Source organism: Falco naumanni, chromosome 7 (assembly GCF_017639655.2).
Source record: "Falco naumanni isolate bFalNau1 chromosome 7, bFalNau1.pat, whole genome shotgun sequence".
NCBI classification, from domain to species: domain Eukaryota; kingdom Metazoa; phylum Chordata; class Aves; order Falconiformes; family Falconidae; genus Falco; species Falco naumanni.
This window is the reverse complement of record NC_054060.1, coordinates 49770301-49798182: the sequence shown is the minus strand read 5'-3', so window position 1 is coordinate 49798182 and position 27882 is coordinate 49770301. Positions and strand designations below refer to the sequence as shown.

Here is a 27882-nt window from a genome sequence, read left to right as displayed (position 1 = left end):
AATATTTATTATTAATACTGAAGATTTGCTTCTCTAACTTTCATGCTTTTATGACCTGCCTGTGAACTTTTTGAAATCAAATTCACATTACCACATTTGGTATAGATAGGTGTCTTATCTTGAGAAATAGAACATCAAACTGATTTCTTTTTTTGCTCGGGAGATATAATGGGTGGTGAAGGCAAATATGAAAATTCATGTTACATTTATTTTATGTCTCACAATATTTACCTGACTCCTAGAGGCATTCTGAAAATGTTTCTCAACGACCACTTCATGTGGAGGTTCTGCATGCTGATGTTATGGCTCACCAGAAGTTTGCCTTGCGCCTTGGTTCTTGGCTGAACAAACTCATGAGCTATTCAAGTAAGCATAACTGATTTTTGTTATGATAATGCCATGTCAGTATTTGAATGACTAATTGTCTCAAAAATGTGTTTAGTAGTGTTACATATGATATTCCCTTATTAAAATATTTCATATTCCTCCTAGTAAGTACATTAATAATACGGTAGTACAGGTTCTGATATCCATCAGTATAGTTATGAATAGCAGTACTTCTCTTTTCCTCCTTGCTAAAATACATCTTTCCCTGCTTCCTGGCTGTTCCTCTTAGAAGTTTTACAATCCTTAGTTTCAGCATCCCATGCCCTATGTCAGTGATGATTTAGCTTAAAAGCTGCTCTCCCTGGTGCTAGTGGAAAGCTGTAGAACACCTCCATTAGTAAAAGCATACATCCTCTGCTTGAAGTAATTCCTCCTTCAGATTTGATAGCTGTGATTAATTAGACAGGGCCAGTAAAACAAAAGCCTTAGTTCAAGATTTTGTCCAGTAGTGGAAGGTCTATTTTAAGCTTTCAAACATTGCTCTGGTGTTTGATGATACAGTTTTAAACAATACTTCTGAATCAATCTACTTTTGATTGCTATTACTGGGTTTTGTCATACCTGTGTTTTGCCGAACTTAAGCCATTATAGTCTCTTTTCACCGTACAAATATGCATAGATTAAGCTCTGCTCACCACTTCCCCTCCTTCTTGATAAGATATATCTGTTGGTCTGCTTTAGCCTCTTTTGTAAGCTTGGGTAATAAAGTGAATTTCTTATCTTTTTTCCTGAACACTTATTCTCTAGTCTTTTCTTTGAAATACATACGTCAGAACTGTACCTTTTTGTAATTTTTTATGAGTTTTAGCTTTGTTATTTTCAACTTTGTATTTATTTCACTGATGGTATTTTCTTGCTAGTCTGAGTTCCTCAGTTGTTTTTAATAGGCACAAGTTTTGCCTATATGGTTTTACCTGTGTGGTTTATTTCAGGGTTTCTAGTGAAAGTTCAATTTCTATCCACATTTTTCTTCCTAGATAATTTTTATTATTTTCAATTTTGAGATTCCTCTAAACTCAGCTATTGACTCTGAGTATAGACAAGTCAGTGTCAGTACCTTAGCAAATCCTCACATTTTTATGTTTCTAAGCATAATCTTTTTAGCTGATGAGATAAGCTAAAGCTAAAAAGGAGTATTCCATGTTGGGTGTGTGTAGCATTTTGGGTTAGGAAATTGTTACAGGTTAACTGATACTTTAATATGTTTTATGAGAGGTTTCAAGCACAAGGATTGAAGTCTAATAATCCTGTCCTTGTTCTTCTAGATTATATATGTAGATGCTTTATGAGCCTGATGTTCTGTAGTCAGTTGGAATTTTTTTGTGTTCTGGTGGTTCCTGTTCTTATCCTGATTTCACTTCAAGTGGCAGAACAGGAATAAAGAAGCATTCAATACTATTAATTTCCAGGTTGTCAGGAACTTTCCACTTCACTTTTCCATTTGAAATTAGTCATGTAAGAGCTCATTTTCGAATGTTAGTAACCCATTGATGACTCTGATATGTTGGTACTTAAAACTGCTTCTGCAAGTACTGTATTTACTAATAGGTGCAAGGAAATACAAAATACGGTTCTGAAATTCTACAAAAGACTGACTTCCAGGGCCCAAGGTCGGGGCCAGTGTAGACTTGCTTAGCCTGTGCATTTCTGTGCTGACGTAGTGAACTGTTCTTATGGATCTGCTTTGCAAAGCTGTCTAAATTATTTTAATCTTAAAATATTCTTCTGCATCACTGGATTTATTAAATGAAGTAGTTAAGAGTAACAGGAAGAAATTAGTGTATGTGGGAGTATATTCACTGAGAAAGAATGTTGTTAAGAAATAATTCAAATTGAAGTGCCTTATTTTTTCTTTTTATTTAAAGAACAGAATTCTGTAATTCTCATTTTATTGGCTCACATAATTTAATTATCCAAGCATTCTTGTACAAATTAATAGTTTTATCTCTATAGGTGACTTTCGCCAGATCTTTTGTCAGATATGTCTCAAAGAAGAAGCTGGATCTGAAAAGCCATGCTTCATAAGCAAGTTGATGCTGTGGGATGCAAAACTTCATAAAGGTTTGTGTGTCCATGTTGCTATAAACTAAAGAAGCAAATCAGTTTCTCATGTGTGTAACAAGTGTGTAAAAGCAAGTGCTATGCAAGTGGGGTTGTTTTTAATTATGATTTTTGTACAGCATTTATTTGTACGACTGAGATTCGATATTTTGCCTTTTTTCTCAATTTTTCCTGCTTTACGTATTTTGAAGAATCTTTTTAGAAGATCTAGCCTGATTATGAGTGACTTCATGCTTATTTACCCTGTTTTAAATATGTACCAATAAATGTTAAAAATAGGAAAAAAAAAATAACTTTTTTCATATACTTTGTAACCATTTCAAGCCTTTTAATGATTTTTTTAAATTGTAATTTAATAATATCTTTCTCTTTTCTACAAAAAGCTGCATCTTAGTGCAATAAAGTGACATGCACTGTATTGGCTTTTCACAGGGGCAAGGAAGGTTCTTCATGAACTTATCTTCAGTAGTTTTTTCATGGAAATGGAATACAAAAAACATTTTGCTGTGGAATTTGTGAAGGTAAATGGTCATTTGTTTTTTATGCTATGAATTTTACTAGCTTTGTAAAACTTGCTCCAACCCCAGAAATTGTTTCAATATAAATAATTTTCCACAAGCAGAGCTTTAAAAACTAACTCAGCCTTTATAGAGTGTGTTGATTCCAATGCCATGGGTTTGTTCCTTGTAATCATGTAGGTATATGCTCATTTTGAATGAGTATTGTTAGCCTTCTGTGTATCTCTTGAAATGACAGATGAACTGCAACTAACTGGTTTGTTTTGGTTGGGTTTTTTTAATTAGATACAGTAGTTTGAAATATACACAACATAAGACCAAGTTTTTTTTGTTTTAGGGTGAGATTTTTCTTTTTAATCCTAATAAAGGTGACTGACAATTCATGGTTTTCTCTGGTCGCTTTGTTTTCAGTCCAGACTTAAATTACTCATTGTACACATCTTTTATAGTCAGCTGTTGAATAACTATCCATACAGTTATCCATGCAACACTGCAAGAGGAAGACTTGTGTTGTAATAATGTAATGTCTTTATTGATCTTTTTTACATATTATATTTATTGGGGAAGATTGGTTGTAGGAGACGAAATATTTTGCTTCCAAACTGGCAGAATAGTTAAATTTGTGCTTATCTTCAGTATTGAGTCAGTGGGGCACATATTTAATTGGCTTGATGCATTGAGGATGTTGTGTTGTTTTTGTTGTCTGAACTGCTTCTATTAAAAAGGAAGAAGGACACTGATACGTAATTCTTTCAAATAAAAAAAGTGTTTTAAATAAACACTTGTTTTATTTCATTTCCCCAATATTCTCTTTTCCTAGTATTACAAGGCATTGCAAAAAGAATACATCAGTGATGATCATGACAGAGTTCTTTCTGTCACAGCACTCTCAGTTCAGATGTTCACCGTACCTACTCTGGTATGTACAACCTGTCTCCTCTAGAAACATAAAATATATTTGAGAATTGCTAGCAGTACCACTTTTGCAGACTGCTGTACTTGGCAGAGAGTCTTTATGCGTTGCTGAGTTGAAAATGATTGTTCAGGTTTGTTGAGGCCGATATGAAAGCACAAGCTTGATTTTATGTGAATATTCATTACAGAAGGTAGAGGAAATGCAAATGAGTAGAAATTTTAGGCAGCATCCTTCTTTGCATTAACTTTGTGTTCTTTTACTGTTCACATTTACCTTCTTATGTAACTTTAAAAACTTGGGGGGAGGGGGCAAAAATGATTAAATGTTGTTTTTTTTTGTGTAGCTGAAATATGTTAAATCCTGTGAGAGGGAAAAAGTATACCTCTAGGTTTTAAAGGTTATATATTTCTTGCCTGAAATACTAAAATAAAAGTACTTTTCTACGTGATCTTTCCAGAAAAAATAGCATATCTCTTACATTGAAGCTGTCAGAATGAGAAACCATGTCGACTTGATGGAAACTTGTCTTCATACATAATGAATATTATGGGAGATTTTGTAGTTTGGACTTTTTAAAAATGCTTGAAATATTTTTCCTTTGAATCCAGTCTTTTTGATTAGAAATTTACTTTGACCATTCTCTTCAACAAAAGTTGGAAGAACATTTTTTAATTTTCTTCTTATAGGCTCGACATCTTATTGAAGAGCAAAATGTAATCACCACCATTACAGAGACACTCCTAGAAGTGCTTCCAGAGTACCTAGACAAAAATGACAAGTTCAACTTCCAGGGTTACAGTCAGGACAAACTGAACCGGGTATATGCAGTAATATATGACCTCAGGTAAGTGTAAAGCTGAGAAGCTAGGGCAATTCTCTAGAAAATTAGCAGTAGGATGAGGTGTTTCAATTCAGGAATCTGATGATAAAACTGCTTTAAAAAAGCAGTTGGTTCCTCAAGAACCACACGTGAAACCTGAATGTTTTATTTTTCAGTGGAAACATAACATTTTCAAATACCAAAATTATATTCTATAAAGACATTTTTGGTGATTCTCACTAATATAATTCCATAAAACAATTGCATTAATAAACAAAATATATCTACTGTAAGACAATACAGGTAATTTGGCTTCTATTCATTATCATTCTGGCAAAGCTGTTTGTAATTCTCATCTGCATAGCGTTTTCCACTCTTACGGGTTCCAGATTACTTCAATAAACAGAATATGTAAAAGCAAACCACCCCAAATACCTTGGAATTTAAAAAAATCTGTTTATTTCAATTGATGGAGTCGCATCAAGCAACTCTAATGTTTAGTAAAAATGTTAAGAGGAGTTTGAGATGGGGAGGGGGATGTAATGTGATGATGCAATTCATTACTGTAATACAAAGAACAATAAATACAAGCAGAAACGGAAGTTTGAGCAAAAGATGATAATGTTTTCTTTGGGGACAGGTATGTCTTAGTCAGCAAGCCTACATTATGGACAGACCGTCTGAGGGAGCGGTTCTTAGAAGGATTTATTTCTTTCCTAAGGATTCTAACTTGCATGCAGGTACAACACATTTAAACAATTTCTTTCTAATATGCTGTAATAAACATATTACAGCATTTCTGTTTGCTCATCTTTTTGTCCATAGCAATATTGTGCATATAAACATGCAATTATGATGGTAAGTTCTTCAATCCATTTCTTGGGTGGGTGTACAGGTAATGTTTATAGAAGTATTCTTCAATTTTAGCTACATGTATCCAAATAACCTATATTTTACTATTTGCTTACAGAATTTTCTGTTGTTTTAAGCCTGTGTTCATTGATTTAGCTTGAGTATTTTGTGGCATATCCATTTCAGGGAATGGAGGAGATAAAAAGACAGATTGGTCAGCACATTGAGGTGGACCCTGACTGGGAAGCAGCTATTGCTATACAGATGCAGCTCAAGAACATTCTTTTGATGTTCCAGGAGTGGTGTGCCTGTGATGTAAGTGTATCAGTTGTCTGGGATTCTTACACGCGTGCCTTCTGTGAATATTCCTGAGCGCTTTTTAAATAGCAGCTTTTTAAAAAAGCTCACTATTGTTCAATACAGATCTCCACAAAAAATGAGCCTGAAAGAATTAATCTGTGGTGTGAGAAGGAGAGGTGGGATCTCAGGAGAGTATAATCTAGCTGACAAAGCTGCACAGGGTGTCAGGCAGATCATAAAGGAAAATACTTCCCATAATACTGTCAGGTTTTCAGTTTTTGAAGCATACGGTGTTAATTTTCAATTGCAAAGGTAGACTGCAGAAACTTTGTGCTGGAGCTTGTCACTGTGCTGGGGGAAGGGAGGAAATTGTACACAATTTAAAGATATTTTGAAATTGGTTTCTTTTTTGTTTCTTTTCTTTTTTTTTCACTAGGGAGAGAAAGGATGAACTATAGCAGTTCAGGAGCTTTATCCCATTTGGGGTACAAACTGCAAACTATTAAAATATCCCATCTTAAATAAGTACATAGATTTTAGAGCATTTGACAGAGCAGCTTTTTTGAACAGAAGCATATTCTTGGTTAGCTTTAGTGGATGCTCCACTGTTCCAGTCCGGTACTTCTCCATATAAGAAACAGAACAGTAATATATTGTGGACTTTAAGTAACTGTTTATGCCATCAGAAAAAACAAGTGAGGAATTTCAGTGCATATATATGATTTTTAAACATAGTGCTATGCATTTATTTTAAACTCTAGGAAGAGCTGTTGCTGAAGGCCTACAGTGAATGTCATAAAGCTGTGATGAGGTGCAGCACAAATGGCCGCTCACGGGAAAAAACAGTGTTTCACTTGTGTGGCCATACTCTGGAGAGCAGACCTTACAGAGTGTCTGCAGATCCTGTCAGCATACATTTACCGCTGTCTAGGACTCTTGCTGGTAGGTGGTGTGTTTTGTTTTGATTCATGTTTGAATTACCTTTATCACCCATCTCGATTTCTTTACTCTAGAAACCATTTAGATGAAGTGCTTCATGGGTCAGTCACTGTCAGACTTTCTGACATACTCATGATCAGGCAACGCTGTTCCCCACATGTCCCACGAAAGGAAGGTTTTCCTCAAAAAAAAAAAATTGCCATGGAAGTTGGAGGTCATTTTTTAAACAGGAGAGAGATGAGAAAGTCAGATGAGAAGGAAAAAGTTCCATGTTTTAATGAGATCTTCAGTTTTCTCTGGACTATTTCTATTTATGTTACTGTGTTTCTGTTTCTACCTGTTCTGCCTAAATGAATGTTCATTATTACTGTATCTCAAATCTGTTTTCCTGCTACCTGTATCTTAGGACTGTTAAAATGCTCCTCCTAAAAGACATATGTTTGCAGCATGCCAGGACAGATTTCCAGTCAGTATTCAATGGTTTACAGCAGTGGGGGATCGCTGCTTTTTGTAGAATACAAATGAAATCATACGCTATTATTAAGCTGTATATTCTTTATCACATCATTTGATGCCAGGATACCATCTGTTAAGCCTTGTAATCTTGAAATTCAGTTATTACTGACATATGATTTAGATGTGAAATGAAAATTTTGCTAGTACTACTTAGCATCTCAATTTAAATAGTTTTAATGGATTCATTAAATGAATAGATTTATTCATAAAATAATGGATTGTAAGATGGGTAAGAACTGTTTTCATAATGTAATAGATGTTCTATCTTAAAATAAAAAGAAAAAGAAAATTAAAAAGCAAGTCACAAGTCTTTCCTACATAAACAACTTTTTTTCTGTAATTTTCTGGGTTGTAGATGATTTAGCTATCATTTAGAATGGGTTGGAGGAGAAACTTTACTAATTTTGATTTATTTTCTGATTTTTTTCCTGTTGGTTTTGTAGGTCTTCACGTACGATTAAGCAAGACTGGAACCATCTCAAGACTGCATGAGTTTGTTTCTCCTGTAAGTTGGCTTCTTCCCTCCCTTCCTTCCCCCCAGCCCCCGAGTGTTTGTGATTTATACTCTGGGAATGAGAAATCCTAAAATTTTATCCTGTAACTTTCATGGTACACACACAAGTTATTTAGCAACTGTCAGTATGTCTTTGTTCATTAGGACTTACACTTTAAAAATCACTGTCAGACTCATTATTGCTTGATTTTTCTTTTCCTTTTTTAAATTTTAGGAAGAATTTCAAGTGGAATTGCTAGTAGAATATCCTTTGCGATGTCTTGTCTTGGTTGCTCAGGTTTCTGCAGAGATGTGGAGAAGGAATGGGCTCTCACTGATAAGCCAGGTATTCTTATAATTTTCAGTAGTGAATTGGTCAGTCCTGTTGATGTATGCAAGTGTTTCTCAGTAATGCTCCCAGTGGTGGTTTCATCCGGTGCATAAAAAGGTCATGGGGGTCATTCTCACACTAAATAGAAAGGTTTCTAGGTGGGAGTTTAGATGACTTGGTTTTATTTCCAGCTTTATCAGTGGCTTGTCTCCCCATATTACACAAATATTTTCATCTCTCATGACTTTTTCTGACTCTGTGAAATGGTGTTTCTGTTACTGACATCTACTGGTAAACTACTTGCAGATCTTAGGAAGAAATCACTGCATAAATACTGTTAGTACTGTTGCTTATAAGAAAATGTTAGAAGAATCTCTCAGTGTATGGTAGTCATATGCAAAAGTTAAATCGATGTAAACTCATACTAAACTTTTCAGTGCAATATAACTGAATATAACAAACATTTTATAATACTTGCGGGCTTTTTTGTTGCAAGAGTGAAGGTAAAAGGAAGAGTCTGCCCTAAAGTACTTGCATTTTGCCTGCTTTGGCTTCACTTTTTTTTTTTTGGCAGAAGTTCTCTGAGTTTCCCTTTCACAGGACCCTTTGCTGCAATCAAAGTAAATACTGCTAGCCCCCTGTAGAGTTGTATCTCTGACAACTGGGGTACGAGAAGGAGGATATTTTGACTTTAATCAGTAGCAGCCATTAGAATTATGTTGTCTTGGGTGGGGGTATGAAAAAGTACAGCATAGACTTTCTCTGGATAAGTGAAAAAACATTTTTAACTTCCATCAAAGTACATATTTGTTTTGAAAGAAGCATCAGACTTTCCCTTAATAGAGGTGCTGTACAGTTTAAAAAAGCTTCAGTCATTAATCGGTATGCATTTGATAGTGTATTACTTCTCTACTTAAATTTTGTTTTCCTCTTTCTCAGGTATTCTATTATCAAGATGTTAAATGCAGAGAAGAGATGTATGATAAAGACATCATCATGCTCCAGGTATAATGTTCTGAATCGTTGCTTGCTTGACTCGGAATTGTCATGGAATTCCTTTGAACTAGATTTGTATGATTGTAAACATTTTTCTTGGTAAAGTATTTTTCATAATTAATGAAGAACTGTAGTAGTAACTGATACTAATATTAGTTTGGGTTTTTTGATAGATAGGTGCATCCCTTATGGATCCAAACCAGTTCCTCCTGCTGATATTGCAGAGATATGAGCTTGCTGATGCTTTCAAAAAGATCAAGCCCACCAAAGATCAGGTAAGTGCCAAGTGTTTCTGCTGATTAATTTTTTTGCTTTGAATTTATGGAACATTAATAAGAAAAACTAGCTACTGGTGATAACTGCATTTTTATGACCACACTAAAAGTCAGTCAACACAGGATCTAGTTGTTAGATAACTGATTTGAAATCAGAATTTGTAGGAGTTTATTTAAAATTAACAGGTTTTGCCCTCTTTGACCTTTATTTCATAGGGCATCTACCAAATTCCATGTAAATTACTTACCTATAAAATTTCTGTCTCTTAAGCCATATTATGTATTCTTGCTTTGGCTGGAAGTTCCTTGGATTGTTGTGCTACTTCTTGAGGCTTGAACTTTCATAAAATCCTTTATCTGGGATACTCTTTTAGCTGTCACTTCTTTTCCTGCGTGTGAATCTTGCAATTCCATTGTGGAATAGTATTTCCTCTACAAGCACAGACATTTTTCCAACTTGTTAGAATGGAGTTTTCTTCTTACATTATGGTGCTTTGGCAAAGTAGTGCATCTGAAGGCTGAGCTCCATGTTGTTTGACGGATTTTCCTGCTTGGTATTGTTTGTTTGGTTGGTTTTTTGGTGTTTGTTTTGCTTTTTTAAATGATTTCTCTAACTCTTGTAGGATTTGATCAAACAATGTAACGTGTTAATAGAAGAGATGTTACAGATTCTCATCTACGTTGTGGGTAAGTTTCATTTCTCTCTGAAGTATTGGGTTATTACAGTTTGACAAAATAGGCTTAATGACTTTGTTTAATGTAGGTGGTATGGAAAGGATATGGCAGTATGCCTATTTTAAATAGATTGTTCAGTAACACAAGTACTTGTCAACCAGAATCAATAGGGGTTGCATAGTGAAAAAAGCTGTTAAGTAACTTCGTAATTGACTATTAAAGTAGCATATGAAGAGATATTCCATGTCAACCCATTTTCTTAGGAAGCTAGGCTAAAAAACATTTTTCTTCTCAAGACATTTGGGGTTAGGTTTCTGGCAAATGCAAGCTTTAACTATGAAATACCTCAGAATAGCATTACCTCTGGTTAGGTTTCTGGCAAATGCAAGCTTATACTATGAAATACCTCAGCAATAGCATTACCTCTAAGCAAAATTCAAAATTGCTTTGTAACTGTCATGTTTGCTGTTCTCCTTTTGATTCGCTCTGGTAGGGGAAAGATACGTGCCTGGAGTGAGTAATGTGACAAAAGAAGATGTTATTATGAGAGAAATTATCCATCTGTTATGTATTGAACCAATGGCTCACAGTGCAATTACCAAGTCCTTGCCTGAAAATGTGAGTCCTGGTTTATTTTTTTCCTGTTAATTTACTTTTTCTTGGTTTATGTCTTTTTCTTCTTTAGCTTCCATATCTTTATATGGAAGCATTTTATTTCTGTTATAAAGCTCAATTGTTGGTTTCAGAATTACAAAATGGCATGACAAAGGGTCTTACACACCTTACTGATTTAAAGGTAAATGTCATAGATTTGAGTATGGTACAATCTGAAAAGGCTTGTATGGAGATTGTGGGTTTTGTTGAAGAGGTAAAATTATTTTGGATATTCAGCTGTAGTTCTCCTAGATTCATAAAGAAAAGTTTTTAAATTATTTTCTCTTTTGGCCCTGTAGGACCATGCAGTTGGATTCCACTCTGCCCTGTGTACCATCAATAAATTTGATCCTGTAATTTTGATCACTTAAACCTGTACAGATCCATTGGAAGTCAAGTATTCTACAGGTCTATTTGAAAGCACGGATTTTCCTGCCATTATATTCCAACTTTTCAAAATTCAAGCAGAGGAGAGGGATGTGGATTAGGTTTTGTAACCTGTGCAAGTTTTCAGGCATGGCAATCGATGCAAAACCCCCTCAGTTTTATTGTAAATTAAATAGCCTGGAATACTGTTTTAAAAGACTAAAACTGTTTTTCCCTTCATTGAGGTTGGGTAAGGCACGGCTTTGTTTCTGGAGATCACTCTTACAAATGAAATTTTACATGATTAAATGATAGTATTATCTCTTTGACATGTTACATGGAAGTACCAATTATGAATATCTGCTTTCTGAATAACAGTGGGCAAAATATATTAATTCATGAATTAGAGAACTGATCTAAATCTGTATGTCTATTTTTGTTACACCTAGCATAATACTGAAGATATTTGAATCATTATGTATTTATCCCAAACTAAATTTTTTACCAGGAGAACAATGAAACTGGCTTGGAGAAAGTAATTGATAAAGTGGCTACATTTAAGTAAGTTTTTAATATTGTTTTATAAGTCTTGAACATGAAATAATTGTGTTACATTATATGGGTTAAACAAGCTGCGCTGCACAGTCTCTGTTCAGCTAATATTTTGCTGTCTTGGAAATACATATGCTTTCAAATATACATAGGAAAGAAAAGCTTATGGAATATCCAAACCTGCTGCTTCTCTCCTTTTGCCCTTGTTAGTCTTCAAATTCAGCTTGAGGGAGTCTCAGGAGTTTAGTAATCTCAAATCCTAGTGAGCAAGTCTTAAAAAGTTAATTTTGTGTCAAAGGTGGCTGGAACTGTAACAGGTCATTGTACCTTTGACAGTCCCCACCTAATCATTGGTTTAGAAGTTACTTCGTTGCTAACTTGCTGTAACTTTCAGATGGGAGTTATTTTTTTTTTTAACATATATAGAACAACCAATTGTAGCAGTTGAGAAAAAGTAGTTCAAATGTCTATTTTTGTCACAAAAATGTCTTTTAATTATTTTAGTATATCTTATTTGAAATTTCATGTGTTTCGCTTGTGTGTGTTTAATCAAGGGCAGCTATAGGTGTAAGTGGGAATTTTGCTTTGGGAATTGTATGGAAGGTTCAAAAAAATCTCACTAGCTGGAAAGTTCATATTACTTGTTTTGTGTCTTGGTTAAAAAAGTAATTTTCTTTTTACAGTAACATCCAATGTCTGAAATTGTAAGCCATGAAGTTAAAAAGAATTTACCTGTCAGAGGCTATGTGGTGTGCTGTAGCTTGTGTAGACTAGAAACATTTTGCTTTTGGGTAGGACTTACAGAAGTAAGCAGTCTTGAAAGACTGATTGCTGTACTCACTCTGTGCTTTTAAGTTAATGAAGCAACCATCACTATTCCATTTCTTACTAGCACTTCCTTAGAGAATAAATTGTGTCACTGGTGTGTTTACATTTAAATATGTGCTGAACATAAATTATTAATCTGTATATCATGAAATATTTCTCTGTAAGGAAACCAGGTGTGTCTGGCCATGGAGTTTATGAACTGAAAGATGAGTGCTTGAAGGAATTCAATATGTTCTTTTATCACTATACTAAGACCCAGCACAGCAAGGTGAGCAGTGTAAGATTCACTCTCAAAGGTTAAAAAATAGTACATATCAACATCTAAAGAAGTTTGTTGAATCAAAGGAATTAATGGTATTTAAAGAAACTGATTCAGTAGAGAGCATATGCAGCTAACTTCAAACCTCTAATGAAGTTCAAATTGTTAATACAAATTCATGTGGGTGGTTTGCATTAGTGTTTTCACTAAAGTGACTTCTATGTTAACTCTGTTAACTGTTTATGCTAAAGAACAAAGTATGATATCTCTTTGAACTGGAAAACCCCAAATTTATCTTTTGTAATTCATGCTGAGGAAGCAAGTATGTCCAATTGTTTTATATCTACTACTAATTGAAATAAAATGCAGTGATGTTAAACAGATTTCAGACAAGATTCTAGTTAAATGACCAAGTATTGACTATGTATCTTCCCACATTTCCAGTTTAGGATTTCTAGTTGCTTCATTCTGTACTTCTGTGGAAGTACTGATGTAACAACACTACTTTTTCTGTAGGCTGAGCATACACAAAAGAAAAGAAGAAAACAAGAAAACAGAGATGAAGGTAAAAATTTGAAACTGATGACTCAACAAATGTGATAAGTCAGTAGTGTATGTAGTTGTGCATATAAAATGAGCTGTGGGAAATGTGACTTAATTGTGGATAGTTGAGTTCATATTGTTTGTTGTGATCTGTAGTAATTGTAATTAATTAACTGCTGTTAGCTTTTATCTTCCCCCACCCCCTTTTTGTTTTTTAACAAAGGTAGAGATTTTGGAATTTTTAGTTTAATTTCCATGTAGACAAACATGGCATAGTATCCATTGACAAAATGAACAACTTGAAGTTTCTAGGGAGGAGTAACTAGGAGGCAGAAGTTTATTTTTTGTTAGTGCAGTGTTGAGGCATAATAATGTCATGTAGAGAAGGCTGCCACAGGAACTAGTGCTCGTATCCATTCTGTAAGTAGCTTGAGACTTAGGTTTTATAAATCAAAACTTTATTTTTTTAGAAGCTACAAATACGTGTAACAGTAAACCCCCATGTTTCTGTTGTAACACAAGTGTGTTTTCCTTTTGAGTTTACTGTTACCTATTCAAGTCATGAGCATTAATTGAATTGATTTGAGGAAGACTTTGTAAGCTGAATGAATAAGTACAGTGAACAATTTAATAAAATCAGCTATCACCTGCTTTTTTAAGTTGCAACAGATAAAAGTATTTTTCTTTTCCCAGATTGCCCTTCCAGTTGAATACCTTAATCTTTACTTCCTAATCTGAAGTATATTTTGATTTTTGTGTACAATCAGGGGAGCTACAGCATTTCATACCCAAGATGACTAAAATTCATTCTGAGTAAATTTTACTTGCTTTGGGTTCCTTTCACTTGAAAAAATGGAACTGGAGAAGAATTAATTGGTATTGTCATTTAGGAGGGACACAAATAAATCAGGAATCGGTTTCTCTTTGAAAAAAATGTAATTTCCCTCGGTTTAAAGTAACTCGGAATATGACAGCTGGAAAAAAAAAAAAGAGAAAAAATCTCTTTGGATTACTTTTGGTTTCTTTCTCCACTTCTTGTTTTATACAGTTGTCACGTTTTCATTAGTAACTTTTCAATGTTCTGCACCGTGCCCCCCCCCCCCCCCCCCCCCCCCCCTTCACTTCAGCAGCTCTAAAATGTTAGGAAGGATGTTTATTTTGTGGAACTTTAAATGCAAATACTGTGTCAGAAACTCACATTCATGTAATCAGTCAGTACAGCTCCAAAATACAAAGATAACTTTATATTAATGTGTGTTCCCCTGAGGCTACCTGTTTTGTTGCTTATACTTTGTGCATATGCTTTTGTGTGGCTGTGTTGTCTTTGTCAGTAAGTTTTTATAATTCATTTAGTCTAAATTGTCAAATGATTGATGGTTTCAGAGACACTGTGTTCATAGAAATTTTCAGAAAAGAGGCATCCAGGTACCAAGAGAAGGCTTAAGTCAATGCTTCCAGGTAGGGAAAGGTTGCAGCATTAATTGAGCTGCTGTTAGTAGCTGCCAAGATTCCAGGTGGCTTCTGCGTGAGATACCACATCACACAGTTTCAATATTAGCTCAGAAAATGTACTTAGAAATTATCGGGATGGCCCAGTAGCAGGAAGAATTTAAACATCCAGCCATATTAAGCGTGGGACACTGTAATGTGAGACATCACACTCTGGAAGATCCACTCTTCCAGATGCTCACTGTTCTTTAACTACTTAAAAACTTGATATCTGATGCAAAACACAAACACTATGTTTATTAGTGATACTTAAATAAGGCAGTGTAAAATATTAAATATTTGCATTTACAGATAAAATTAAACACTTCTGATCGATTGTTTAGCTTAGCTTGCATGTGTTTTATGTAAGAACTTACTAAAAGTACTTAGTTTTGCTAAAGATAAAAGCTGACTTAGGCAAACAATTGTGTTTGAGCGTGGTTTTATTAATTTAAAAGTCCATTTGTCCTTTCACTGGAATACGTGTCTTTGCTCTCTGCTTTTTGCCTGCAACCTTTGAGGTGCCAGTTTGTTAATATATTTGCGCGTGTCTGTTTTCTAGCATTGCCACCACCACCTCCTCCAGACTTCTGTCCTGCATTCAGCAATGTGGTGAGGATTCTGAACTGTGATGTTATGATGCACATACTGCGGACTGTTCTTCAGAGAGCAGTAGAACTGGAGACCCACTTGTGGACCGAGGCTATGATCCAAATGGTATGGTTGGCTTTGGTCTTCTTCCTATGGTCATTCCTGTGTTGACCGTGTTTGCTTATGATGAGATCAAAATGTGTAAAGATGAACTTTAAATTGGAATGGTAAGAACTTACTTTTTGTCCCCAAACATCTTTCCATAAATGTTATCAACAAAGAAAATATTTCTAATTATTTACCTCCACTGTAAAATAGATAAGTGAAATGCAATAATATCTAAATTGGGAATATTCTTCAGTTTTCTACTTTGCTTTCCCCTCTGTGTTGCCTCATCACTGAAGCTGTTTCAATACGTAATTCTCCTTACTTCATCTTTTTCTTGAAACTTCGTATACAAATAAGTAACCCTTTAATCACCTTAAAGAAATTGGAGTTGCTTCATCTTGTAAGCTGCAGAGTCTCCAAATAAGTAAATGTCTTTGGGGCCTTAGCCATGAAATAATAAAATTTTGGAAGTATTTAGACGTTGGATTTTACCACAGTGACTTCATGCTTTAAGAAAAAAGGAATTACTGATGTTGTGAAGTTCTTTTTGTGGGTGCTTTTTTTGTTTTGTTTTTTTTTTAAGTATTTATAGGATTAGGACCTGAAGTTACAATCTGATTGAATTAATCAGTTCTGTTAATTAAAGTGTCTAGATTATTTAATCACTTTGACTTACCTGCTAATCGTTGGATTATGGAAATAACCAAAGATTTTGCTGATAAGAATTTATTACAAGATTCATATGTTACTAATGTAAAGCGTGTGCAAATTTATTAGGTTTAGTGCAAGTAATATGGAGGAAAATTATATTGTGAGTTGTGATTTCACTGTCCACGTACAATCTCAGCACTTTTTCTCATTTCTGTGTTTTGTCATGGATATAATCAGCATATAGTACAGAACTATACTAAACATATTAATTTTATATGCTGTTTTTCCAGACATCTAACAGTGAATGATACTTACTTTTTTTTAGGTGCTTCATCTCCTTTCTTTAGGGTTATTAGAAGAGAAGCAGCAGTTACAGAAGTCTCCAGAAGAAGAAGTAACCTTTGATTTTTATCACAAAGCAACACGTATGTTTCATTTTCTTTAAAAGAGCGAAGTATATTAGGCAAATGTGATTTTGTGAGGACAAAAATAGAGTAAAGTGTTTGATGATTTTTAGATAGAAAGGATTTACTTTTTGCTGTAGAATTATAACATGATAAAATAAGTATTTTAAATAATGAAGAAACCATGTTTGGACTAGCTTCCTGTTTTCTTAGTTGCCAGATATGCTGAAAAGGGGGTGTGCTTCTCTTTCTGGAAGAGAAAAGGAAAAGTAATACTAGTGTTACATAACTGAAAATGGTTCTTCCTTGACAAGAACATGATTGAAATGGGAGCTAAGAACTTGAGAAATGACAGTGGATTTAAGTGAACTGTCACCATCTTTTTTACTCCTGAGCTGTACAATTACTGATTTACCTGCAAGTTAGTTTTTTACTATGGTACTGGTAATAGAAGCAAAAGTTAGTGGCTGTGAAGCCACTTGAATACTTTTTTTTCTTTCTTTACTTTTCCAAATTCCTACAGAGCACTTCCTAATCCTACATTCGAGACTAGTGAGTGTGAGGTGGAATCTACATTTTCCAAATAATCTTATCTAGAGTTTCTGCTTCACTGTGTAAGAATAAATCATAAAGATTCCATTATCAAGCTAGACATAATAGTCACTTCAGAGGTGGAACGGAGATAAGAAATGTGAAGTAAAATTATAGAATCATAGGATTACTTAGATTGAAAAAGACCTTTAAGATCATAGTCCAATCATTAACTTAGTACTGGCAAGTCCACCACTAAACCGTGTTGTAAGCACCACATTTACACTTGTTTTAAATACCTCCTAGGTAAATAAATACATAAAGCTGCTGAACCGCCTTTCTTTAGTTTTTCAAAAAAGTTGTGTAAACAGGTGTTACTGAGTTTGAAAAGCACTCCCATTTCACTTTTTTATTTTTGATTTTTTCTTACTGTTGAGCAACAAGAATTGTTATCATCACACTGAATGTATTTCTGTTTAAGAAGCTTCATGTCGACTACAGGAATACACTAAAAGGAATTACAATTGAGACATTACAGAATTGTTTGCCAGCTTTAGTTTTGCATAACCAGACAAACAAAAGCCCCATTTAAACATAAGGCATGCAAAAATAATCAGTATTTTTGTAAGAAAACTCTTATTGAGAAGTGATTTAAAACTCCAATACTATTTAAATGTTTGTCTCGCTTCTAAAAACATGCAAATTAATTTCAAATGGGAAGTGCTGCAAAAGAAATGCAATGGAAGAGAATGGTCTCAATTTTAAATCATGTTAGAGAATGGCCTAGGTGTGAAGAAGCAAATAATTACTGTAATGATAATAATTTTTGTGATAGAAATAGACTTGTGCACTGAGCTGTTAGCAAACTTATGTAAACTATAACATCTTTACAACTTCTATTTGAAGCAAAAGGCAATTTTGGTTTTGTCTGTACTTCTGTCCTTGGAAGGAGCAAAAATGATTGATCTACGAGGGGTGAAGAAGGATTATACTATGTTTAAGTAAAATAAACAGATGAAATTAAAACAGAAATGTAACTACACAGATTGTATTCATGTTTGTATTACGTAATTAGCAATGTTTTAAGGCATTTCCATAGTTACAAATACATTGAAATGCTGAGGTTTTTTCCCCTCAAGACCCATGCTTTTCTGTTGTTCTTTACTTTGTAAAGGAATGGGAAGCTCAGCCTTGAATGCTGTGAACGTGTTAATGCTTTTGGAAAAATTAAAGAGAGTTCCTCAGTTAGAGGCACAGAAGGACACAGTCAATTGGATACTGCAGGTACACAAGGGGGGAGATAGGAATGATCTCAGTTTAGTAATTTAGGAAACTTTCATTAAAGAAGCGATGATTCCTGCACATAACCCAGTGTTTACAGCTGCAGTGATTTCTTGAGAAGCTTAATCTGATGGAACATTTTTTCCCCAGATGAGATGGTCTATTGAATACTGTGTTAATGTGTCCATTTTACTTGCTAATGCTACTTTCAAGTGTTGGGTCAATTTTTGCTTAGAGAACTCATTTCGGTAATGATATTTTTAATGCATAAACTTTATTCCTCATATGCTGCAAAATAACAGCAAGTGATAAGTAAAACTTACATTAATTGGGAAAGCATTTTAGAGGCTGCTTGTAGTAAGACTTGAGTCATGTGGATGTGACTAATGGCCACATTGTACGTTTGGCCTGTGGATTTTTTCCATCCAACTGCTTGCCATTACCCAGTAAGAGAAGGGAAGAACCTCCGGAGCTGTGACACCTTCTCCAGTGTAGGAGGCTGCTGCTTCTGCTTAGCAGTAATACTGCTGTGCTGTTGCATTTTGGGCTTCCTGGTTTAGGTGGCAAATGTAGAAGACGGTGCTCTTGGAAAAGAGAGTAAGAATCCATAGTAGGGTTCCAAAATTATCCTCAGCTGTTAACATTGGACTGCCCTCGTACATTAGGGAGGCAGGTTTGAAAATTTTTTTGGAGAAGTTATTCCTCTAAAATTCTAAGGGCAAAAGTAAAAGTGTACTAAGTACATGCAACTTTTTAATTATATGTATAGTAAATGTAGGATATTTAGTATTACCCAAACTTCAAGATGCATGTTAAAGATAGCTGGAGAAAGTAGTAAATTAAAATTGAAGACTTAGTTTTAGCTAATTGGACACATGCTGGAAAGCTTTCTTGATGTTCCAGATGTATAGGTGTTTGCATGATTTCAGTGACTATTTCCATGAGGTGATCCACATCTCACCTGTTTGAAATAAGCTAGCAGTCTCTATCCATGTTTCTAATGTATGGAATCTTCAGCTGTTTAGCAGAATTAGTGCCAGAAGACTGAAACATTTGGAAGAATTATACTTCCCTTCACATTGAGCAGTGCTCGTCAGGTTTAGGATACAGACACAGCAGTGTTACAGGATGCACATTACGGTCTGTTAGATGGTTTTGTTATTTAGGAGTATGGCAGTTGGTTTCATCCATATCAAAATCTGAAAATAATGTGAAACAAAGTATCAGGATCTTTAATCAGTTTTATTTTTAACATCTAAGTTTCTATTCCTAGATGTTTGAGACAGTGAAAAGAATGAGAGAAAAATCTAGTGTGACAACAGTAGTAGCAGCTACATCAGGCTCAGAAGCTACAAAAGGTGATGAGGTAATAACAAAAAAACCACGTTCTATGGAAGCCTTGCATTTAATGTTTTGAATGGCTGTTTTCAAAAAGTTGCCTAAATTTATTGCTACCTTAAATGACAGTTTTATAAATACTAATTTCTGATACATTGCCTAAAAATAGGATTAATAATTTTAATAAATGAAATTTATGCTAAGCATGTTTCATGGAATTATCAACAGCTAATGTGGTTTTGGTTGTACTTCCAAATTAAGTGAAACAACGGAGGGGGGTGAAGAAGTAATTTGTGTTAATTTCTCTCTATCTTTGTGATTTGACCACCTTTTCTATGATGTTTACATGGTGCAATAATTAGAAATACAAATCCACTTAAAATGATGTCTTGTGTGTGACCTATGAAGAGGTTGATCTGCTTTGCTTTGATTGTATAAAGACGTCAAGCTTAGGTGATTATTCTGTCTTTTTATCAGTGTCTACACACTTCCCTCAAAATAACTTCTGAATCCAGTGGCCAGATGAGTGTGAAATGGAGATTTCAAAGATTACTGCGGTCCCATGAATTCCTTTTTTGTTTTTTTAAATTGGCAGTTGAATAGAAAAGAAGAATCCAGTTACCCTTAGGCAGTGTACAAAGACAAGCCAGTTTGCTCTTGCACATTCTGTTTGGCAACAGCTCACTGCCAAACAATTTCTTGGCTAGTCATTGCATGCATAGCTCTAAACTTATCAAGCATCTGCTGTGTTTCATTTTTTAGAAAGGTGTCCTGTGATATCTAGTAAGGTAAGGGAACAAAATACAAAAGTCAGTAAGAAACGAGACACAGTTCCACTACTTGTGAAGCAATTTGTTGTTTCGTTTCCTCAAAAAGTAATACCACTGTGAATGGAAGCAATGTGTATAATGCTGAATTGTCTCTGAGTAATTGAATAATTAGTTAGGTTCTGTATGTTTTAATTAAGTCTGTGGGTTTTGAATCCTGCATTTCCAGAGCATATAAATATTTTGTTTATAGTTTTTGAAAACATGGTAGGTGAGGAAATACTGGAAGAAGAGTTTCCCAGTCTACAATAAAGAAGAATAGGGGGAAAATACAATCTTCAGATGCATAAAATGCTGACACAAAAATGTAGGAACGTTCTTTGTGTCGTGCATAGTTCAAGATAAATTTTTCTTGAGTTCCTGCAAAGGAGGTACTGAATACTCAGTAGGGGCTTGGCTTATGGGGAGAACAACACAACACTGGAGGAGGCTTGTGATGTTACCTTACTGAAGTTTCTTAAGAACGGACAAGCACCTAATTAAAATGGATCAGGTATTACTGATTCTGTCTTTGGGCAAGGGATTGTACTAGTGATCTTTTGTGGAACGCTCAAAATCTTTCTTCTGACTAAGTTAATGGACCTAGTCAACATTTAAGATTTTTGTTTTACGTTTTTCAGACAGCAGTTAACTTTCTTTTTTATCATTAAAGTGTGCCAGTTAAGGAATTTCTCAGTGGTTAGAATGCATATAGTTGGGGAAAGAGTCTTCTCATTTTCTGATGTTCTCTGTTGTGTGTGATTTCTTTATTCTCTTTTATTGTAAAACCCAGAGTACTCAGGACAAAGAGAAAGCTGAGCGGAAGAGAAAGGCAGAAGCAGCTAGGTTGCACCGTCAGAAGATAATGGCCCAGATGTCTGCGCTACAGAGGAATTTCATTGAAACCCATAAGCTCCTGTACGAAAACACACTAGAGGCACAGGGGAAAGAAGATGCAATCATGGAGGAAGAAAGGTGAGAAACAACAGAAATCCAGAGTTCCCATGGAAAGAGTTCGTTACCTTCTACATATGTTCATTATGCTACCTTAAAATTCTGAAAGTACATTCAAGGGACAGATTGTGTCATCCCAGTCAGCAAACTTGTATCTCTATTTACATCTAAGTAATCTTCCGTTACAGAATTACATATAAATATATGTAAACTAGCGTGTATATGCTAATGTAAGAACAGCGGACTCATTTGTGGAGCAGCATAAGATAAACAAGAAAATTCATTATTTCTTCAAATGATGGATCATTTCATTGTTTAACATTTGAAAAATTATGTTAGAAAGCTGCTGAGTTGACAACATTGTAGTTCTGGAGGTGACTGTCTAACTTTCATGAATATTTAAGTGTTAAATTTGGAAAGAATATAAAAGCCCATATGCCTTAAGGTTAAGTTGCAACAAAGAAAATGTTTCTTGTAGCTCGAGTCACTGGTATTTCTGTTCACTAGTTTTTAAAATCTGATTTCACACTGAAAACTTTTGGTTTATATTGTTTGTAATTCTGTTGTTACGGGTTGCTCCTGTTGTAGAGATGCTGCAACAATATACCTAATACAACTCACAATTTTGGTCATCTTGGGGCTGCACAAAACTAATCAGGAAGATAGAGATATCTGATGTCAAAAAAGTACACTTCTGTGTGCTTTGATTTTTAATCATTTTCTTTAAATCATTGTTGAACTCTGGAATAAGGAATATTTAAAAAAATATATGGAAGCGTATTGTGTGTCAAACCACTGAATTAAGGTGGTGGCATTCATTTCCAGTATATTTTCTTTAAGAATGGGGAACATTTTTAATGTATCTGTAAGATTAAAATATATTTAATCTGATCTACATTAAATACAGCTTCGTGACTTTCCTACTGTATGAAAACCATTTCATTGTGTTTTTCTGTTTCAGCTGGCTTTTACTTTCTGTTTTTAAAGAATACTGCATTTTAGGGAGGACTGAGGTGTTTCTTCATTGTTTGGTCATCATTTGGTTTTGTAAAGCACTTCGGTGTAAAACTAGGAATGTTAGCAGTGTACAACATATTTAGATGCCTGGAAGTAGTTTGCTTGGAAAAAGCCATCTGATTATTTTGTATCTCTGTGTCACTTATGGTCTTACAGCATGTCTTCGGCAATTGACTACTCAAGGATTGCTTTGGGTCCCAAACGAGGTCCATCTGTTGCTGAGAAAGAAGTTCTGACCTGTATTCTTTGTCAGGAGGAGCAGGAAGTAAAGTTGGAAAGTGCTGCCATGGTATTATCTGCCTGTGTCCAGAAATCAACTGCCTTAACTCAGAATAGGAGCAGAATTCTTGAACTCTCAGGGGGTATGCAATCTTTCTTCTAGACTCAAGCAGTTCTGTACCTAGAGGTCATACCCCTTGAAACTCATTAAACTCTGTACTCTGTCAGATCGCTAAATGGCTTACTAAAACGAAGGTGAAAATTTTGAAATTGTTATAAAATCCATGCTTTAAAACAGGGGTCCTCAAACTACGGCCCACGGGCTGGATATGGCCCCCCAGGGTCCTCAGTCTGGCCCCGGTATTTACAGACACCTCCCCCCGCCCCCCCCGCCAGGGGTTGGGAGGGGAAACCAAGCAGCCGCAGATGGCTGCCTGCCACTTCATCTGCGCACCGGCCCCCTGCTTAAAAAGTTTGAGGACCTCTGCTTTAAAACTTAAAAATGAGAAATACGTAAAGATTTTCATTTGTCCCTGGGAAATCAGAAATTGCTTTAATCTCACAAGAAGATTTAATAAAACTTAAGAGATTTCACTTAAGTAGATGTCACTCTGGAAGAAATCCAAGAATGTTAAGTTCTGTTTATTCAAGCATAGCAACAAATTTTCCCAATATGGAGGAAATGTATGAACGTTATCAGAGGCCAATATGGCAGCCCCAGGAGGGTTTGGGTTTTGTATTGTTTCCGTGGTGTTTTTTTTTTGTTGTAGGTTAGTTTTTTGGTTTGGTTTGAATTTTGATTTAGTTTGGTGTGGGGGTGGGGTGGGTGTTTGGTTTTTTTTTCATGTCCAGAAAGTAATAAAAACATCAACATAATAAAAATACAGAAAAGTGTAAGCAATAATTACGAATAAATAAAAAAAAATACAAGAAAATAATACAAACTAATGAGTTAGTTGCATAATAGCATATTGGTAGCAGGAAGCATGAATAAAAACCAGAAATTTTTTGTAACAGCTGCTTAAACATGAGAAAGATTTTGATCAGTTACTCAAGGGGAAGAAAGAAAATAAATAGAAGGAAAAGGGAAAACTTCAGTATTCACTGATTTTTTTGCTTTTTTTGAAAAAGCATAATTAATAATAATTAAGGATCAGGTGCCCGATTAATTTTAACAAGAGAGAAATACAGACCAGAATAGGATAAGAAAAGTTGAAATGATATATAGGTAACTTCAGCATATTCATCTTGGCAATTATTGAAGTAATACTGAAAGTTTTATCAGAACCATTGTCTTCAGTGTAATCTTCAATTATTTTTTAAAATCATAGTAGATAGTTGACATCTCAGAAAGCTAGTAAGGGCAAACAAGTATTTGTCTAAAAAACCCACCAAAAAACCAGAAGTGAAATGAGAAAGTTCCGAGAATTTGCGTGTGCCATCCAGCCTGGATGCAAGTATGTTGGATGATAGTAATTATTTTTTATATTGTCCTATAAACTAAAAATAAAGACAGACAATAAAGCAGTAAGAATTGTCAAAAATGAATTTGTCAAGAAAGGAGCTCAGTAAGCCACCTGAATTCTTTGACTAGGTTTTGTGGGTAAGGAGAAGGTACACTAATCTATTCTCATTAGATTTTTTTGGCTCTGTCCTACTTGATATACAGCTTGGGCAAATGTTGTTTAGGTGTAATCACCCCAAGGTGGCTACATTACATCATAAAACTAGTAGTTCAATTCAAGCACACTATAATATTAAATAATAATTAAAAGTTAATGGTCATTTTTCCCTGTAAATTGGATTATAATTATTTTAACACAGAAAAAAATGTGAATAGCTGTTACACAGAGAATGCATATTCATTATTTAATAGGTATCTGCCCATATATTATTATAAAGCTGAGTCAATAATTGTTTCAAATCCTGCTTATTCAAGCTAACTAATATTTAAGGAATAAGCATGTAGCGTTGAAAGATATTTTTTCAGTGACACTGCTGTCTAGCAAATGGTTTTAAATTCTGTGTTCGTGTAGTTCAGAAGTGCACTCATGAATGTTATCAAAAAAACTCTAAAGAAAAGGGAGGTTCAGCATTGTTTTTTATTTCTCTAGGGCTGTAGGGTAGTACCCTGTGCTCTGTCGTGCTTGCAGACCTTTACCAAGTTGTGTCACTTGATAAGATGTTTTGTGTTTCCTCTTCTGGGTCATTAAAAAATACTAAATAGTCCTAGACCCAGGACAGACTCATACAGAATCCAGTTTGATACATTTTTCTTTTTAACAGTGACTGATAATGGCAATTTTGAGCCAGCTGTATAGAATTTTTATCTAGGCCATCTACTAACTGCATCCTTTTTTTCCCCTTCTTCTTTTCTGTGGTACTCTGAAGTACAAATTAAATCCTATGCTCCTGTAGTCAGATACACTTGTAAGCTTTCTGCAGCGACATGTTGGGCTATTGAAGGAATTGGACAAAGAAGGAAATGAAGTTACTTTTCCTAAGTCCACTTCTGGATATTATTCATAGCACTTACTCTCTGCTGCGTGGTCCTCTGCAGCTCATCAGTTAGAAGTAGGCCTGTAAGAGCTTTTGTTCTTTCAAGATCTAAGTAAGTGGGAAAACGCTTGTTCCCACAGCAGAAGTGCAGATAGTGACAAATTAGTGTTATACTGATGTTCATTTTCTTGTTTCAGTCTCCATTTAATTTAGAACAGCTTCAGCTGCTGTCAAATAGAATTATATTATCAGTGCAATTTGGATGCTAATTGGGTTTATTTAAAAAAATTACTTATTTTTGTTTTCATTGTGTCAAATTCAGGTGTATCTGTTCCAAATCATGAACAGTGCACCAGGTGAGATTTGGAGGACTACTGTTGTTCAGCTCAGCATTATTTAGGTATCTTTAAGGGGAAAATGGAATTTCACTTCAAGTGCATATGCAGCACAAAGACACCATTACATTCCCATAATGTTTTTGCTGTTAAGAATTCTGCAAGATTAGTAAAAAATAGACTTGGCTTTGTTATTCACCAGTGCTCATTAGCTGTAGGAATGCCTACTCTTTCTTGTCCTTAGTAGTTTTATTTTTTTTCATTTAAAAATACAGCAATGAATACATTAAAAACTGCAGTGATAGAGAATCCATCCACAGAGCTATTCCAGTACTGAAGAACTTTTTTTTTTTTTTTTTTTTTTTTTTTTTTTTTCCCCCTGACCAATTTGCTATTTGTCATCTCTTCATTTGTAATTAGTGGAAAGCCTTCAGTAGTTAAAGTGGGCTTTGTCTCTTGACTACTTTGCTGGAGTATTGGTCTGGAAAAGCTAGCCAAAAGGGATTTTAATGTGCAAACTGCAGGAAAATAAAATCCGAAGGCTTATGTTCAGTGTATATTTATGTTCAGTGCTCATCTGTTTGTACCGATGGGAAGTTATGTTACTGTTCTTTAAGTAATTTCTTTCCGCTGCATCTTTCTAGATACACTAGATCCTCTCTTCATGCACCCTGACTTACCTTGTGGGACTCACACAGGAAGCTGTGGTCATGTGATGCATGCAGCCTGCTGGCAGAAGTAAGGATGTGTCTTTGCAGCCTTTTAATGTTTTTTTTTTTCTATTAATTTATTTTCCAAAACATCTAAGTGAATGCTAAAAGCACAGTACAGTAAGTGGAGATGTAATTAAGGAGTCAGAACTATTTGTACTCATCAAAAATGAAATATGGCACAAAAGTTTTGACTTGAAGAAAATCATCATCAAAGTTTTTAGTGCCTTCTATGACCCAAAGAAGAATCTCTAAGGACTTAGGAATTTATGCAACTAAAACCAATGGAGTAAAATTGGTCAAGGATAAGAAATCGTGTGTAGTAGGTTTATTTTTAACAATCCAGTGAGAACCAGTAGAAATCTTCCAGGTGAGCTTTCTATAGCAACAGTACTTTGAAAGTCCGTCACCAGGTCAGTACTTAAAAGATGAAGCTGACTTACTCCACTGAGTCTTTAGATGAGAATCCAGCATTCAGAACAGAATATGAATGGTTAAATCTATCAATATTTGTTCCCCACCCCTCCTCTGTCAGTGAACAAACTCTTACTATAAAAAATAAGAGGGAAGAGTTGATACAGTGCTTAAAAACTTTAAGCAATTGATCTAGTGATTTCTGTTGTTGATGGGAGCCCACAGTTTAGACCAAATGTGTTGGATTAGAATGAAACCTGAAATATTAAAAGATCGAGTTACTTAGCCTGCAGAATATAGTCAGCCTGGTTGCAGCTACATTTGTAGGATTATGGAGATCAGAACTAACGCTCTCAGCATTTGATTCCACAAAGGTCTGGCAAGTCTAAACAAGGTAAATAGTGGGAAATAATAATAGAAATAATCCCACTGAAACATTATCAACAGATAAAGATAGTTGGGTCATGCAATTGCAAGCTACATTGTATTGTTGTATGATATAAACAGTTTCTTGAGGTTTGTTGTTTGTGTTTGTGCCATTTTACTTCAAAAAAAATCTGACTAAACTTCTAGTGCTTGTTATTACTTTCCTATAAATATGTGTCTATATATTTTTTTAACAATACAACATCAGTACAAAATAAATAGGTGCACACACTTCAAATGATACGGAAGTATGTTCCTTGAGTATAATACATCTGCTCTTGGCAGATCCATCTACATCTGCGTAGATCTAAGTAGTGCAACATTGGAGCTCAGTTCCCTTGCTCTTTTTAAGAAAAGATGACTTGCTGTATGGGTATATGGGATTAAAATGGACAACAGGCTCTTCTCATACGGGATGGCACAGAAGGTTTGAGTATAGTCTTTTATTTATTACATAACAGACATTCTAACTTACTAATATTCCTCCAAACAATGCCTGCCACACCTTTCTAGAGTATCTGTGGAGCCTAAAAATACAGCAGAATACTCTCTAGAACAGTACAAGTTCAAATGAACTGAGTATCTTTGTAGTTGCCGTGTATCAGGAAGAGGAGTTGCTTGCAAAAACATAGTTGTTTGTTTTGAAGTAAATGTATGCTTTTGTTGATTGTAACAGAATACTATCCTAAATATTCTGTAATCTCTAGAACTTCTGCAGATGCCCCTGCTGCACGCACACTTTCTCTTTACTACATAAGTGGGATTTTATTTTTTCACTTAAGATGTAAAATTTAAAGAAAAAAATAATCTAGTTACCTACCTTAGTGCA

General features: G+C 34.9%; 1 protein-coding gene across 3 annotated transcripts in view; it reads left to right on the top strand.

The window, feature by feature from the left end:
- The window catches only part of UBR1 (ubiquitin protein ligase E3 component n-recognin 1), a 73915-nt gene that overhangs the window by 27572 nt on the left and 18461 nt on the right, over positions 1-27882 (top strand). For all 3 annotated transcript variants that reach the window (XM_040599920.1, XM_040599921.1, XM_040599919.1), the window contains exons 8-31: positions 243-366; positions 2341-2448; positions 2881-2969; positions 3787-3885; positions 4569-4726; positions 5343-5442; positions 5741-5869; positions 6616-6796; positions 7753-7814; positions 8038-8148; positions 9073-9138; positions 9303-9404; positions 10028-10091; positions 10573-10697; positions 11608-11660; positions 12645-12747; positions 13255-13303; positions 15332-15486; positions 16445-16544; positions 18229-18338; positions 19609-19701; positions 21273-21454; positions 22607-22812; positions 26148-26241. In XM_040599920.1, the coding sequence (XP_040455854.1) occupies positions 243-366; positions 2341-2448; positions 2881-2969; positions 3787-3885; positions 4569-4726; positions 5343-5442; positions 5741-5869; positions 6616-6796; positions 7753-7814; positions 8038-8148; positions 9073-9138; positions 9303-9404; positions 10028-10091; positions 10573-10697; positions 11608-11660; positions 12645-12747; positions 13255-13303; positions 15332-15486; positions 16445-16544; positions 18229-18338; positions 19609-19701; positions 21273-21454; positions 22607-22812; positions 26148-26241 (2663 nt within the window). The remainder of the gene's footprint in view (positions 1-242; positions 367-2340; positions 2449-2880; positions 2970-3786; positions 3886-4568; positions 4727-5342; positions 5443-5740; positions 5870-6615; positions 6797-7752; positions 7815-8037; positions 8149-9072; positions 9139-9302; positions 9405-10027; positions 10092-10572; positions 10698-11607; positions 11661-12644; positions 12748-13254; positions 13304-15331; positions 15487-16444; positions 16545-18228; positions 18339-19608; positions 19702-21272; positions 21455-22606; positions 22813-26147; positions 26242-27882) is intronic.